The sequence below is a fragment of the Sus scrofa genome, chromosome 3 (assembly GCF_054392235.1).
Source record: "Sus scrofa isolate SSC_HxYL_T2T_F1_AM1 chromosome 3, Sscrofa_HxYL_maternal_Yorkshire_Landrace_v2.0, whole genome shotgun sequence".
Taxonomy (NCBI): domain Eukaryota; kingdom Metazoa; phylum Chordata; class Mammalia; order Artiodactyla; family Suidae; genus Sus; species Sus scrofa.
Window position 1 is genome coordinate 99,510,496 of NC_139385.1, and position 16,115 is coordinate 99,526,610.

The following is a 16,115-nucleotide window of genomic DNA, read 5'->3' on the forward strand; positions in this document are numbered from 1 at the left end:
TGTTTCTAAGTTTGTCCCAAGAAAGTGCTTTAATTTTACATTCAGCATTGGGGAGTCATTAAAGATTCTTAAGTAGATCTGTTGAGAATATTGGAAAAGTCAGTATTTAATTCAATGAATTTTGAAAAGCACTGACACTGCTGTGAGAAATAAACAGTATAAGGTTGAGACCGGAAGCACCGGAGGCTTTAGTTAAATTATTATAATAGTTCAGATGCGAAAGCACAGCCTGAATCAAGTCACTGCCATTGGGGCGGAGATGAGGTGTTTTTATTTATTTATTTATTTTTTTCCTTTTGCTATTTCTTTGGGCTGCTCCCGTGGCATATGGAGGTTCCCAGGCTAGGGGTCGAATCGGAGCTGTAGCCCCCAGCCTACGCCAGAGCCACAGCAACGCGGGATCTGAGCCACGTCTGCAACCTACACCACAGCTCACGGCAATGCCAGATCGTTAACCCACTAAGCAAGGGCAGGGACCGAACCTGCAACCTCCTGGTTCCTAGTCAGATTCGTTAACCACTGCGCCACGACGGGAACTCCTGAGGTGTTTTTAAAAAGAAGGAATTGTGGGGACTTGATGACTAATGAGATGAACGTGTGAAAGGGGAACACTGCATTCCAGATGGCTGCCTTAATTGACTGGGTGAAAGATTAGGGGTGGAGGAGAGCTTAAAATATAATTTTCAAAAAAGAAAAGATATTGTGTTCTGTAGTCAACATACATAGTTTGTTTATAAATGTAATAGTTAAGTCACTGGGCTGTTTTTATATTTTTAGCATTAGACCAAATGTATTGCTTTCCCATGCATGGATTTGTTGATAAACTGTCAGAAAAACATGGTTTGGATGAACCATTTAAAGGGGATATTTCTCTTATTAGCCATGAAATTAGTATGTGAAATAAAATGGAAATAGTAAATTTTAGCATAAGTCTGATGGCTTTAAAATAAGTGAAATAGCTCCACTACCCACCACCCACCCTGTACCTTCTTTGAACTAATTTTTTATTAAGGGTTCCAGTGTGTGTTTGATGAGAGGATAATCTGTTGTTGAGGTCATTTAGAGAAAATGTTGAAGTGTTTGCTACTTTGTTTTTCAGCTCCATGGGAAAAAGCAACATATCAGAGCACTGTTGATTGATAGAGTAATGTTGCAGCATGAGGTAAATAGCTTTTTAAAATCACAGTGACTTTTTAAAACAAGTTTTTCAGATGAATATTTAATTATTTGTGTTATTTCATAATTAAATGAACTGTTAGTAGAAACCTTGAAATTTGATTTATACTGTCTTCTTTTTGTAGCTACGAACACTAACTGTTGAGGGTTGTGAATACAAAAAGATTCATCAGGATATGATTAGAGATCTTCTTCGTTTATCTACAAGTTCATACAGTCAGGTAAGTCTAGTCCAAACACTCTAGGCATGCCCCCCTCACCTGTTTTTATAACATGCAATCTAAAGTTTCCCCATTTTGGAGTTCCTGTTGTGGCTCAGTGGTAACAAACCCAACTAGTATCCATGAGGATGTGATTTGATCCCTGGCATTGCTCAGTGGGTTAAGGGTCCAGCATTTTCATGAGTTGTGGTGTTGTTCCCAGATGTGGCCCAGATCCCCAGTTGCTGTGGCTGTGGCGTATGCCAGCAGCTGCCCCTCTGATTCAACCCCTTGTCTGGGAACTTCCATCTGCCCTAAAAAGACAAAATAATAAGAATAATAAAGTTTCCCCATTTTAGCAAGGGGATTTAAGTTATTTATTGGCATAGAAAAAACTTTTAAATTACAAATGTATTCTAAACTGGTTTTGCTTCTCTTTTTTATTTTTTAAATTTATTTATTTATTTTTATTTTTATTTTCGTCTTTCTGTCTTTTCTAGGGCTGCATCTGTGGCATATGGAGGTTCCCAGGCTAGGGGTCCAATCGGAGCTGTAGCCACCAGCCTACACCAGAGCCGAAGCAACACTAGATCCGAGCCGAGTTTGCGACCTACACCACAGCTTACGGCAACGCTGGATCCTTAACCCGCTGAACGAGGCCAGGGGTCGAACCTGCAACCTCATGGTTCTTAGATTCGTTAACCACTGAGCCACAATGGGAACTCCTGCTTCTCTCTTTTTTTTTAAATAGTGTTTATTTTTGCTGTTTGTAATTGCTTGAGTTTTTTTTTTTTAATTAATCAAAGTTGGTAAAAGTGGTAGTGTGATGTTGATGCCACTTAATTATATGAAGTGCATATAATTATTCTTTGTGTGGATGCAAGAGAAAAATCTGATTCTTATTAATAACTCAGAATAAAAAGTGAATAAAAGGCTTAGTACTCTGCTGATTTGGTTAATAAATTCATATCGATTCCATTTGGTCTTTTCTCAAAAAATATTTGAACCAGTGTAAATCTAAACCGTGAATGTAATTGGTATGAATTTGCTTTCCTTTTGATAAAAAAATAACCATTTACCTTTTTTTGTTAAGCTTTGTGCTTTGATCTATTTTTCCATTACTCCAACAGCATTTAATTATCACCACTTTGTTTTAATGATTCATTTAGAAAATTTTTGTAGTTTGTTTCACATTTAATTAAAGTTGTCTATTAATTACACTTTCTTCAGGTCAGAAATAAGGCCCAGCAAACATTTTTTGCTGCCTTGGGAGCATATAACTTCTGTTGCAGAGATATCATTCCCTTGGTTTTGGAGTTCTTACGGCCTGATAAACAAGATGTCACTCAGCAGCAATTCAAGGTATAGAGTGTTTTGTTTTACTATGAAATTGTTCAAACGTAGAGAAAAGTCAAAAGAATTTCACAGTCAACATCCTTATGTCCCTCATTCAGATTCTGTATTTAACATTTTGCTGTATATTTCCTCTATCACATATCTGTCCATCTCCATCCATCTCATTTGTTAATGTATAGCAAAATACTAAGTCGAAGACATCAGTACACTTCACCTTTAAAGAGGTATAGTCTTTTTTGCTTCCTCATTATTACTTACCTATGTTTATGACCAATGTTACGATGGAGTAGGTACGGGGTACAGTTTGAATTGAATGCCATTGGATAAGTACCCTGCCTGGCCCATGAGAGAGGGGGGATAAAAGACGCAAAGGGTTAGAGTAGTGAGACCAGCATGAAGGAAGGAAGGCCTGAGATAGGAAGAAACGTGGTAAGTTTGAACATCTAAGGGAAAGCTTATGTGATTAGAGCATGGAAGGAAAGGAATGACAAAAGTAAAAAAAAAAAAAAAAAAAAATACTACATCTCACTGGGGTTCAGTAGAGTACTAGTAAGGTAATACTATCAGATAGAAAAGGATTGGTTGATAGTGATTTAGGAGGGAGAGTCGATAAGACTTGATGGTCGAATGTGAGGGCACTGAAAAAAGAAATATCAGAATTGGAGTTCCTGTTGGGAACCCAGCTAGTATCCATGAGGACACGGGTTTGATCCCTGGTCTCACTCAGTGGGTTAAGGATCCGGCACTGCTGTGAGCTATGATAAAGGTCTCAGACAAAGCTCAGATCTTGAGTTGCTGTGGCTGTGTTGTAGGCCAGCAGCTGCAGCTCCGATTTGACCCCTAGCCTGGGAACTTCTATATGCCACATGTGCGACTCTAAAAAGAAAAAAAAATAAGTATCAAAGTCATTAAGATTCTGAATTATATAACTGATTGTTGTGCATCAGAGAGAGAACAAGGAGAATAGATTATTTCTTTTGTTGGGACAATTTAATTTGCAGTGGTTTCTATAAACTAAGAGACATTGTCAAGTAGACAATTAGACATCTGAGTTTGGAGTTCTGATATATCATTTCAGTGTGTATTGATGATAATTATAATTTTTGAGCATGAGTAAAAGTGCCTAAGAGGAAAATGAAAAAAGAAGAGAGAGCACTGGGAACAAGTTGTTGAGAAAACACCATTAGAAACCCACAACTCCACTAGAAGAGCTGACTGAGAAGGGAAAGGTCAGAAAGATAACAAGAAATGAGGAGAAATCAAAGAAACCAAGGAGAGATCTTATCAGAAGGAAGACTCAATTAGGAGTGTCAGTTGCTTTCTGAAGAGAGTTAAGATGAGAACTAAACATGTTCCTTGAGGTTACTTGGAAGACAGGTCTGCAAGCCATAGATAGTTTAGGCTTAATTGCATGCTTTTGTAAGTCAGGTTTTATTGGAACACAGTAATGTCCAGTCTTCTCTTGTCTGTGGTTGCTTTCATGCTCCAAGGGCAGATGAGTAGTTGCATCAAAAACTATATGACCAGCTCTCTGACCCTTGACGGAGGAGATTTACTGACCCCCAGTCAGGTGTGTAATTCAAGAGTGTTGTAGAGGACCTAACTCCTTGGGTGATATGTTGTTGCCCTTGTTGGGAGCAATTTAAATGGACAGTGTCAGACAGGTCAAGTAAACTTAAAGTTGGAAACTGTCTGTTAGGTCAGTAAAATTGAAGTTACATTGACCTTATTAGAACCATAAATAGGAGCAGAGCATGGGGTGGGTAAGAAGTCAGATTGGAACTGAGTTAGGGTGAATGTTTAGGAAAAAACAATGTTTTGGTATTAAGAGCTCTTTTCATTAAAACGGAGTACCTGAAAAAGAGGTACCTACTGTCATCTGAATCATTCTGATTAATTGAGCTTCTGTGAGTAAAAAGTTCACAGTATAATTAAGTAACCTAGTTTTTATATACCTAGGGAAATACTTGGCAACCAGATTTAACTGCTGTTTTAAAGATTATTTCAAAACATTGTACCCTGAAATGCTAAGAGTGGTGCATTTTACAGCCTTTATAATTATAGTAGAAGAGAATTAAAATGGAAGTTATGTCCTTGAAAGCAACATCTTTATATTTCTATATTACCTTACTAATAGCCATTCTTTGAGCCAATGCTGTTAAATGACTTAGAAAAAAAGTTACTGGAATGCACTTAAATGTCAAGTTTGAGTTTCAGAAAGTAACATGTTAAACGTGTGGACCTATTTTACTAACCAGTACCAAGCATTTAAATAATCAATGTTTAGGAGTTCTCATCGTGGCTTAGTGGTTAACGAATCCCACTAGGAACCATGAGGTTGTGGTTTGATCCCTGGCCTCGCCCAGTGGATCCAGCGTTGCCGTGAGCTGTGGTGTAGGTCGCAGACTTGGCTGGGATCCCACGTGGCCATGGCTCTGGCATAGGCCAGCAGCTATAGCTCTGATTAGACCCTTAGCTTGGGAACCTCCATATGCCGTGGGTGCGGCCCTAGAAAAGGCAAAAAGACAAAATAAATAAATAAATAATGTTTAGTAAGTTTGAAAACAACATGTAGGCGAGTTGGCTACAAATAAATAGTGCCTCTTATTTTCCACGTTGATTACTTTTTCCTGCAGGGTGCCTTGTATTGTCTCCTTGGAAATCACAGTGGTGTGTGCTTGGCAAACCTTCATGATTGGGACTGTATTGTACAGACCTGGCCAGCAATCGTTTCTTCTGGGCTTAGCAAAGCAATGTCCCTGGAAAAGCCATCAATAGTGAGGCTCTTTGATGATCTTGCAGAGAAGATTCATCGGCAGTATGAAACAATTGGCTTGGACTTCACAGTAAGCAAAATGTTTTTTAATTCAAATTTATGCATTTGTTTTGTTTCCTTTTAGTACTTTAGTGATCTTTACTGTAGATGGCAAGGTGGAATAGTAAGTTGGAAGTAGCCAGGAGAGAGCTAGGTGGTTTTTCTACCAGGAGACCATAAAAACATTATTACATTTTTGCATTTACCATTATTTCCTTTATGTCCCTGGCCTCATTTTTCAGAGTTGGATATATATTAGGAGGTCACTTCTACTGGTCAAAGTCACAAAAGATTGACTGCAGGGTTCATAATTTACAGTGAAGAAGATTAATATTGACTGGTTAGACAAATGATAAAAGTAAATATCAGGTTGGTAGAGCTCAAATGGGGAGAGATAGCAGATCATTATCTGAGAATTTTCTTTCTTTTTTTTTTTGCACTTGTGGCATGCAGAAATTCTGGGACTAAGGGTTGAATTGGAGTTGCAGCTGCCAGCCTACGCCACAGCCACAGCAATGCCAGATCCAAACTGCATCTGTGATCTACACCACAGCTTAGGTCAACACTGATTCCTTAACCCACTGAGTGAGGTCAGGGATGGAACCCACATCCTCATGGATACTAGTCAGGTTCTTAACCCACCGAGCCACAGTGGGAACTCCTGAGAATTTTCAAATGTGTATTTACACACCCATCAGAATTGGGGATGCGGGAAAGAGATGTGCATGCAATTGAATCCCCCTCTTTAATGAAATGATTATGTTTGACATCCATCCTCAGTTTTAAAAACCACCTGCTCCAGATGTATTCCTTTTCTGCCAAACATAGTTCTTGCTAATTGTCACTATGCTTTTTAAAAAAAAAAAAAAATTTTTTTTTAATTGAGATATAATTCACATACCAAAAAGTTCACCTAATACAATAGCTGTGTAATTACATTCACAATAGTATATTCATCTATAGTTGTATAACCATCACTACTCTAATTTTAGAACATTTTAATCACTCAGAAAGAACCCCTGTACCCAGTGTTCCCATTCCCCCATACCCGTGGTCTCTGGAAACCACTAGTCTACTTTCTCTGTGAATTTGCCTATTATGGACATTTCATGTAAATGGAATTATATAATATGTGGCCTTTTGTATCTGGCTTCTTTTACTTAGCTTAACATCATCAAGATTCATCTGTGGTATGTGTCAGTATGTCATTTTGTTCCCTGGCTTTTCTTTTTTAATAAGATTCCAAATTCATGTGTTGGAATAGCAGAATTACTTCAACAATCAAAAAACCCCTCTACCAACCAGATAATGCTTAGCTCAGAAGAAATTAAAGAAGGACTTAAACGCCAACAAGAAAAGAATGCTGATGCCCTGAGGTAATTATGAATGCCTGCCTATCAAGGCAGATAACATTACAGACAGTAGGTTTTAAGTATCTCCAAGGTGTAGATGTATTGTATCTACCTAATGAAATTTACACATTGATTCTGAAAAGATAGCAAAATGTTAGAAGGTAATTATTTTGAAGATCCCTGATTGTCATTTCAAAATTAAAGTTATCTTAACATCATGTCTTTTTTTCCACATGAATTCTCTTTGATCTTTTTTTTTTTTTAGGACACATATCCCAGTTTTTAAATCTTTTTTTTATTTTGTCTTTTTAGGGCTTCGCCCATGGCATATGGAAGTTCCCAGGCAGGGTTCAGATCAGCTGCAGCTGCGGGCCTACGCTGCAGCCAAAGCAACTTGGGATCTGAGCCAAGTCTGACCTATACCACAGCTCATAGCAACACCGGATCTTTAACCCACTGAGTGAGGCCAGGGATTGAACCCGTGTCCTCATGGATACTAGTCTGGTTCAGTAACTGCTGAGCCATGACACAAACTCCCACTAAATCTTTTTTTTTTTTTTTTTGGTCTTTTTGCTATTTCTTCTTTGGGCCGCTTCCGTGGCATATGGAGGTTCCCAGGCTAGGGGTCTAATTGGAGCTGTAGCCGCTGGCCTACGCCAGAGCCACAGCAATGCAGGATCCGAGCCGCATCTGCAACCTACACCACAGCCCACGGCAATGCCGGATCGTTAACCTACTGAGCAAGGGCAGGGACCGAACCCGCAACCTCATGGTTCCTAGTCAGATTCATTAACCACTGCGCCACAACGGGAACTCCCCACTAAATCTTAAATTCAAGTTCAACAAGTGTATCTGTTCATACCTCTTATAATATCTTTTTCATCAAATGTATACAAATTTGTTGTTGGGATATTAATAAACTGTTTTTAGATTTTTGGAACCAAAGCACTTAAGTGATAACACTCAAGCTCAAACCTTCCTAACTTTATTTTTCCTTTGATCTGTGAATCCCGGGCCAGGGATCAAACCCATGCTATAGCAGCAACCTGAGTCACAGCAGTAACAACACTGATCCTTAACCTGCTGAGCCACCAGGGAACTTCTGAATATGCTTATTAATTTTTTTCTAATATTTATATATAAATAATAATCTTTATAGCCTACCTCATGTATTCTTATATAGGTGGGTCACTCCTAACTAACTGATTACTAATAACAAATTTATTTTCAGTGTCCACTCAGGAACAGTTTGGTGCTCATTGTACCTAGCAGTTCTTTTCTCTCTGCCCTTCGTTTTCTTTTCCCAGTTTCTCTGTTTACCCATTTGCTTTCACTCTGACTTGCTTCTCACTAGATCATTTATCGTATGGTGATGAGAAATAAAAGGAGGATGAATTTAGGCCAGCATTTGAATTTATATTACATTCTTTGATGTTCATTTTAATATTGTATTAAAACAGAACCTCACCTAAATTTTTTTTTTTTTTAAGGAACTATGAAAATCTGGTAAACACTTTGCTAGACGGTGTGGAACAGAGAAATTTGTAAGTATAGAAATATGTACTTTTTTAATTCTCAAAGCTTTTATCTTCACTATTATAGGAGTTTTCTACTCTGAAGGCCATGAATGACTGTGCCACAAAAAAATTGTCATCTCACTCATGAATTTAGAAGACTGAGAGGGAAAGTTTGGGGCTAATGATAGGGGCGGTATTTTTCAATATACTTATTTTGATTTTTGGGAAACAAAATTTTAATATTTCAAATACAGTATTTTTCTTAAGTGGTTTTATGAGTATGTTTTGCGAATTTTTTTTTTTTCCTCTTCCCTTTTCAGGCCCTGGAAATTTGAACATATAGGCATTGGGCTTCTGTCTCTACTCCTGAGAGATGACCGAGTGTTACCTCTTCGTGCCATACGTTTTTTTGTTGAGAATCTCAACCATGATGCAATTGTAGTTCGGAAGGTAGATAGCTTATTTTAGAAATAATTTCGGGCTTGAGAATTTTTACTTCACCTAATATCTTGAAGTATATTGATATGAAATCTTCCTCTGCTGGTTTGAAATGGTAATAATTCATCCAACAAATAAGACATGTTTAGGCACTGTGCATTTCAGCACCGGGGATATAGCAGGAAACGTGTTTATGGGTTAATGGGAAAGACTGACTTGAAAAAATTAATTACAGGTATGATGTGTTATAGGAAGGGAAAGGTATCTGAGGGATACGACTTTTTTGTTTTACTCTCTAACTGTTGGGATGGGGTGCAAGATGGGGTAACCTGGCCTGGTGCATTGGGAAAAGACCCGGAAGAAGAACTGTTTAGGCTGAGTGAGGAAGAATGAGCAGGCATTGGTTTAACAAAGAAGGGATAAAAGTTTTTTAGGCAGAGACTAGCATGGATGAAGGTTCTGGAGAAAGTACTGCAGATGACTCAGCCCAAGTCCAGGTTAGCACTCATGTGGCTGTGCCACCAGATGTTGGTGGGTGAGGTATCTCTCTGCTTTTGAAAGAAGACTCAGTTTCTGCTTTTGATCAAGGCATGCAACCATTTAAGAGATTTAAAATTTAGATAGACATACTCTACCTGTTTCTTTTCTAGATGGCAATCTCAGCTGTTGCTGGCATTCTTAAGCAGCTAAAAAGAACCCACAAAAAGCTGACCATCAACCCCTATGAAATCAGTAAGTACTGCCAAATATAATTAATAGTGCTTCTTGGTCAAACTCAGATAGTCTCTTTGAAATTTCATATATGTCTTGCCTTGAGTGAATTTTAATAGAGTCTTATGAAGATAAAGTCATACTAGTACTATTGATTGAAAGTTAAGAATAATTATTGCATAGACTGTTCGAAGTTCATCAAATTTAATTGTCTTTTCCTTAGGTGGATATCCTAAACCCACCCAGATTTTTGCCGGTGATAGGCCTGATAATCATTGGTTGCATTATGATAGCAAAAGTATACCGAGAACTAAAAAAGAGTGGGAGTCAAGTTGCTTTGTGGAAAAAACTCACTGGGGATACTACACCTGGCCACAGTAAGTTGCAGCTTGCAGTGCACCTTAGTATTAGCTTATCTTCGATGTCATTTTTTTTATCATCTGGATTTTCAGGGAGGTTCAGAGATAGTTGAGGCAGTTAGAGACACTCTACCACCAAAGATACACAATCTCTAGCCTTTTCCCTCTTCTATTTGTTTTTGTTCTTGCTGGTACTATTCCTCAACCTTGCCTCTTTCCTTGTCTTCCCACTGAAACCCTTAGACTTCCTTAGTCCCATATTGTATGTCTAAGAGGTTTATTAATATTTGTTTTAAATTATATTCCTACCTATTAATACTGCACATGCCTAAACCAGCCCCAAGAAATCCTTATTTGTCTCTTATTATCCCCAGTAATCTGTGGCATTAGGATGCATTGACCTGATAGATTTTTAAGGCAGAAGACTTAGTGATGTACTTATAACCCCAGAGTTAGCATCTAGGTAGATTCCTTTAAAAATACCGTCTGGAGTTTCCACTGTGGCTCAGCGGTTAACAAACCCGGCTAGCATCCATGAGGACACGGGTTTGATCCCTGGCCTTACTCCGTGGGTTAAGGATCCATTGTTGTCGTGAGCTGTGGTGAGGTTGCAGATGCAGCCCAGATCCTGTGTTGCTTTGGATCTGGTGTGGGCTGGCGGCTCCAGCTCCAATTCTATCCCTGGCCTGGGAACCTCCATGTGCCTCAGGTGTGGCCCTAAAGAGACAAAAAGGCAAAAAAAAAAAAAAAACGCCTTCTAATGGGAGTTCCCGTTTTGGTTCAGCAGTAGCAAACCCCACTAGTATCCATGAGGACATGGGTTCAATCCTCTGGCCCTGCTCATTGGGTTAAGGATCCAGCGTTGTGGCGAGCTGCCATGTAGGTCGCAGACACAGCTCATATCTGGCATTGCTATGGCTGTGGAGTAGGCCAGCAGCTGCAACTCCAATTCAACGCCTAGCCTGGCAACTTCCATATGCCACTAATGCAGCCCTAAAAAGACCAACAAAAACGAAAACAAAAAAACAAACAAAAAACAAACAAAATTCTAATGCTTTCTATTCATGAAGGTCTGATGTTTTTCCTTGAATGTATTACAAATATAAACTCTTACTGTGCAGGAATATGGTTGTTTATGCTGGTATGGAGGAGCAGCCTAAGCTCGGCAGGAGCAGGGAGGATTTGACGGAGGTAAGCATTTGATTTCCACATGTAAACAGTTAATCTGGTTCAAGTGCTCCTTACTTTTGGCCACTGGTTTACTTCAAACTCAGTTCATGTTTTTTCCCTCTAGTTTGTATACTGCAGTATAGCACAGTAAATATTGGTAAATATGCATTGCTTCACTGCTCTTCTTACCCCTCATCCCTTCTTTTAGGACCATTTGGCACAAGTCTCATATCTAACGTTACTCTCCTACTTAGCATTCACTTGGTACTGGCTTGTAGTTTTTTATTGTGTGTAAATGATGGAAACACAATAAATAGATGTTTGTAGATTAAATCAGAGTTAAGTCTTAAGTCTTCATAGAATTTCTTGATCATTTTGAAAGCTAAGACTTATAAGTTTATGTTCCTCAGTTAAGTTAATAAAAGCTACAAGTTTTTATTTTCTTCTGAACAAAAGTTTACCTTTTTAATTTCTGACATTTTATAAATAGAGAAATAATTTGCTGGAAGTTGGTTTGCAGTTTGGAGGATTTTCCTAAATTGCACAGAAATTGGTACAATAAGCATTAAGTCTTCACTTCTCAAGCAGAACATTTTGGGTTTTATTTCACAGTTTGAGAAGTAGAATTGAAACTTGAATTGCAGAGGAAAATTTTTAGCTATTTTTAAGAATTTAGCATTTTTAGGAGGTGATACTATTTTGGTGTTAAAAAGCCTCTGTAAGAACTAAAAAATCTGTAGACCAAAAATAACAACCTATTGTCGAGTATTGAAACGTTATAGTTGAATTTTAAACTTTTCAGAATCATGTTTTTATATAGGTTTTAATCCCTGAATGTTTTTCTTTTAACTTTATAGGCAGAACAGATTATATTTGATCATTTTTCTGATCCTAAATTTGTTGAACAGCTAATTACTTTTCTATCTTTAGAAGACAGAAAAGGGAAAGATAAATTTAATCCACGACGTTTTTGCCTCTTTAAGGTAACTATTATTTATGTACCTTTTTCATAAAGCTTAGTGACTTTAAATTTATAGGTTCATAATTTTTAAAGTATTTGATCAGAGTTTGAGTTTAGTAATCTCTTCATCTAAAATGGCTCTGCAAGTAATGCTAGTCATATTCATCTTGGCTTAAGGTCTGGGACTGAAAAAAACAAGTTTTGTTTTGTTTTGTTTTTTAGGGCTGTACCCGCTGCATATGGAAAGTTCCCAGGCTAAGGGTCAAATCAGAGCTGTAGCTTCGGGCCTACACCACAGCCACAGCAACGCAGGATCCGAGCCATGTCTAGCCATATCTGAGACCTACACAGCTCACAGCAATGCCGGAGCCTTAACCCATTGAGCAAGGCCAGGAATTGAACCTGTGTCCTAATGGATACTAGTCTGCTTCATTACTGCTGAGTCACAGGAACTCCCAAAGAAACAAGCTTTTTAATATTTATCTCTAGTATTTGTAACTAGCAGTAAGCAAAAAAACAAAACCCACAATACCATATGCATTTGGCATTTATTTGATTTTTTTTTTGAAGTGTGTGTGATATTTTTAAGGTTGACGATTATTAATTTTTATTTCATTGATTATATTTTAGTGTGATATAGCAGAGGAGAATATTTTTACCATTTTAACTTAGAGAGTTAAAGGGGGAGAACAGCTTTTTAAGCACTGTAGTAAACAAATGTAAGCATATTATAGTGGAGATGGTTGTCATTTGAGTAGTGAAGGACTTTCTTTTTTTTTATTTGCATAGGGTATATTCAGAAATTTTGATGATGCCTTTCTGCCAGTTCTGAAGCCCCACTTAGAACGTTTGGTTGCAGATTCCCATGAAAGCACCCAACGATGTGTTGCAGAAATTATAGCTGGTTTAATCAGAGGCTCTAAGCATTGGACATTTGAAAAGGTGATGCAGTTTGTTCAGCAAATTCCCTCTTAAAGCTCCGTTACCCATTTATGTGGCAATTCCCTATGCATTAGGTATTAATACCTAAAATATGAAATGTTCACTTCCACATTGCTTTTGAGTATAGGTCACAAAGTCATGGTCTATAGGTAACCTTGAATGTCTTTTAAAATTTGAATTCTTTCCCATCTAGATATGTCATGTACAAAGGATTTCAGTTTCTCTTGAAAAGTAGTAATATCCTGGAACACTATTCCACATTAGTGCACTGTTTCACTTGGCTCAGTCGTGCATGCGCTTCTCCCTACATGGGCACTCTCTAGCTTCTCATTAAATCTTTTCTCTTAGCCTCTGTACTCATCTATAGTACTTACTTGGTCTTGTAGATAGTTGAATTTGACAGCCTTTTTTTTGAGTATACCTCTTTTTAATTGTAAGGTTAAGTTTTATTTTATCTCTGCCCTAGTTTCTTAGCAAAGTGCCCTAAACTGAAAATAACCTGGTAAAAATGTCTGGAATGCCTGAATATGAGGTAGGCCACCATTTCTTCAACGAAAAGACACAAATACTGGTTCTGACAAACCTAATTACACGTGCTTTTATAAGGACTATAATTTAGTTATAGGTATGAATTTATTCAAATCACTTATTAAATAAAAATATTTTTTAGATTGTAATACTGTCATTTTCCTGCTTACATATCATGAAACAGTTTAAACATATCATACATATCCTTCTCATCCTGTCCCTGTCCTTTTTGAGTTATCTCTTTTCCAGAACACATCTCCTTTCTTTATAAGTTGTATGAGATGTAGATTTTTTTTTTAATCTCATTTTTATCAGTGCCTAGTGCTACCACTTACAATTTTATCACAAGCCCTCCCTCCCCATTGGTCCCTATGTAGGTTCTTTTGGCTAAAGTATGGTCCATGGACCTGTAGCATAGGCATCACTTGGGAGCTTATTAGAAAAGTAGGATCTCAGGTCCCACCCTGATCTAATGAATCAGAATCTGCATTTTATCAAGATCTCGAGGTAACTTGTATTCTCACTAAACTGTGAGAAGCATCTGTACACCTATGTTCATGGTCTGTACAGCTGAACTTTTAAAATGCTATTTATAGTCATCCAAAACTTGGAATTTGAAGATTATACTTTGGGCTAGTACTAAATTGAATTGAAATGTCAGTGCTTCCTTTGGAGGTATCAAGTGACTTTTGATCACGTGACCTCTCTATCAGCATGCAAAATACAGATAGATGATTGGGAGGTTTCATTTCAGCCCAGTGTACTGTGTTATTCAAACATTTAAAAAGAGAACTTTTCAGTAGTATGAGAGATTTTGTCAGGAACCATATACGGTGTCTTCTGAATAATTTTTTATTGGAAATGTTCACCTTATACCTGGATATGTTTCATGGTAGTATGGTGAAGTTACTTTCTTGCATTATTTGGATATTCTGAGAAATAAAGGAATTACCAGTTTGTGTTTGTGTGTTTGCAAGAAATGATAGTTGAAGAAAAATATTCCTGAGTATCATTAACTTGTCCCCTTCTATTTTGTTTTGAGTAGGTGGAGAAGCTTTGGGAGCTCCTCTGTCCCCTGCTTAGAACAGCATTGTCCAACATTACGGTAGAAACGTATAACGACTGGGGAACTTGTATAGCAACATCTTGTGTAAGTTCTCCTATTCAAACTATTTAAAAATCTCCTTATACCTCTTGAATCCTGAAATTTTATCATCTTATGTAATTGGTTCTGTGTAGCCTTTTAAAGAAAATGTTGAGTGATTTTTATACCTTCTCTGCCATGATAATGCATTTTTAGATTAAATGTCATGTCAAATCATATATGTAGAAGTGTAAATCATATATAGTAAAAGCCAGGTGGTACAAGTTTATAAGTGTTATTTTTGATTTAAAAAGTCCATTTAGCTAACAACAGTTTTCTCACTGTTAGTCTTTCTAACATGAGCTATGATAATACATTTGTATTTGACTCCCTTTGAGTAAAACACTTAATATTCATTAAATTTCTAAAATAAGGAGGTCTGATTTATTTGCAGAATTGTAGGACCCCTGTTTTAATTGCTACTTTGTATTTTCAACACAGGAAAGCAGAGATCCCCGGAAACTTCATTGGCTTTTTGAGCTTCTGTTGGAATCACCACTGAGTGGTGAAGGAGGATCCTTTGTTGATGCATGGTAAATAAGAAGGAAATTTAAGAGGTTAACAAAAGGTTTTGTAACAAAGATAACATTTTTTGTTCTTGATGTATAAGTGGAAGTGACATGTCTACACTCTCTAAAGGCTAGATAATGTAACCACTTTCATCTGGGAGATGACATGCTCCAATCCAGTCCAACGTATGATCCTAAATAGTTATTTCTCAGGAGAGAACAAGTAGGAGAAATTGCCTGAGCAATTCAAACATAAAGTAGGTCCAGCCTGCTCTGCTGTCATATCTTTCATATCAGGACTGTTTTTTGGTACCATGACAATATTAACTTCTTTATCACATCTCCAAACTTTTTACTCTTTCCTATTAGGAAAGAAGATAGTAATCCTTTTAAGAAAAAATATACTGGAGTTCCCGTCGTGGCGCAGTGGTTAACGAATCTGACTAGGAACCATGAGGTTGCGGGTTCGGTCCCTGCCCTTGCTCAGTGGGTTAACGATCCGGCGTTGCCGTGAGCTGTGGTGTAGGTTGCAGACGCGGCTCGGGTCCCGAGTTGCTGTGGCTCTGGCGTAGGCTGGCAGCTACAGTTCCAATTCCACCCCTAGCCTGGGAACCTCCATATGCCGCAGGAGCGGCCCAAGAAATAGCAAAAAGACAAAAAAAAAAAAAAAAAGAAAGAAAAAATATACTTGGTAGGGCATAAGAAAAAATTATTGAACATAAAAAAAATTATTGAGCAAGAGAAGGAAATATAGATAATCCTGTCAACAGGAAGAATGTATTATTATTATTAATTAGTGAGGAGACCTCCGATGCTTAGAAACTAACTCCGTGAGTATTCTTTTTTTTTTCTTCCTCTCTTGTATAACAAGTTTTAGTTTCTCCCTCAGAGAGAGCAGGCCACACAGGGTAGGGACTGGCATCCATGAATATTCTAA

At 37.7% G+C, this 16,115-nt stretch overlaps 1 protein-coding gene across 3 annotated transcripts in view; it reads left to right on the top strand.

The window, feature by feature from the left end:
• Positions 1-16,115, top strand: part of PSME4 (proteasome activator subunit 4) — a 105,112-nt gene that overhangs the window by 68,742 nt on the left and 20,255 nt on the right. For all 3 annotated transcript variants that reach the window (XR_014841957.1, XM_085019296.1, XM_003125150.7), the window contains 14 exons: positions 1,100-1,162; positions 1,302-1,397; positions 2,607-2,738; positions 5,369-5,578; positions 6,787-6,923; positions 8,390-8,443; positions 8,737-8,866; positions 9,505-9,586; positions 9,789-9,942; positions 11,046-11,115; positions 11,952-12,077; positions 12,845-12,997; positions 14,571-14,675; positions 15,111-15,202. Coding sequence is in view for 2 of the 3 variants with exons in the window: in XM_085019296.1 (XP_084875422.1) it covers positions 1,100-1,162; positions 1,302-1,397; positions 2,607-2,738; positions 5,369-5,578; positions 6,787-6,923; positions 8,390-8,443; positions 8,737-8,866; positions 9,505-9,586; positions 9,789-9,942; positions 11,046-11,115; positions 11,952-12,077; positions 12,845-12,997; positions 14,571-14,675; positions 15,111-15,202 (1,604 nt within the window). In the remaining variant the exon portion in view is untranslated. The remainder of the gene's footprint in view (positions 1-1,099; positions 1,163-1,301; positions 1,398-2,606; positions 2,739-5,368; positions 5,579-6,786; positions 6,924-8,389; positions 8,444-8,736; positions 8,867-9,504; positions 9,587-9,788; positions 9,943-11,045; positions 11,116-11,951; positions 12,078-12,844; positions 12,998-14,570; positions 14,676-15,110; positions 15,203-16,115) is intronic.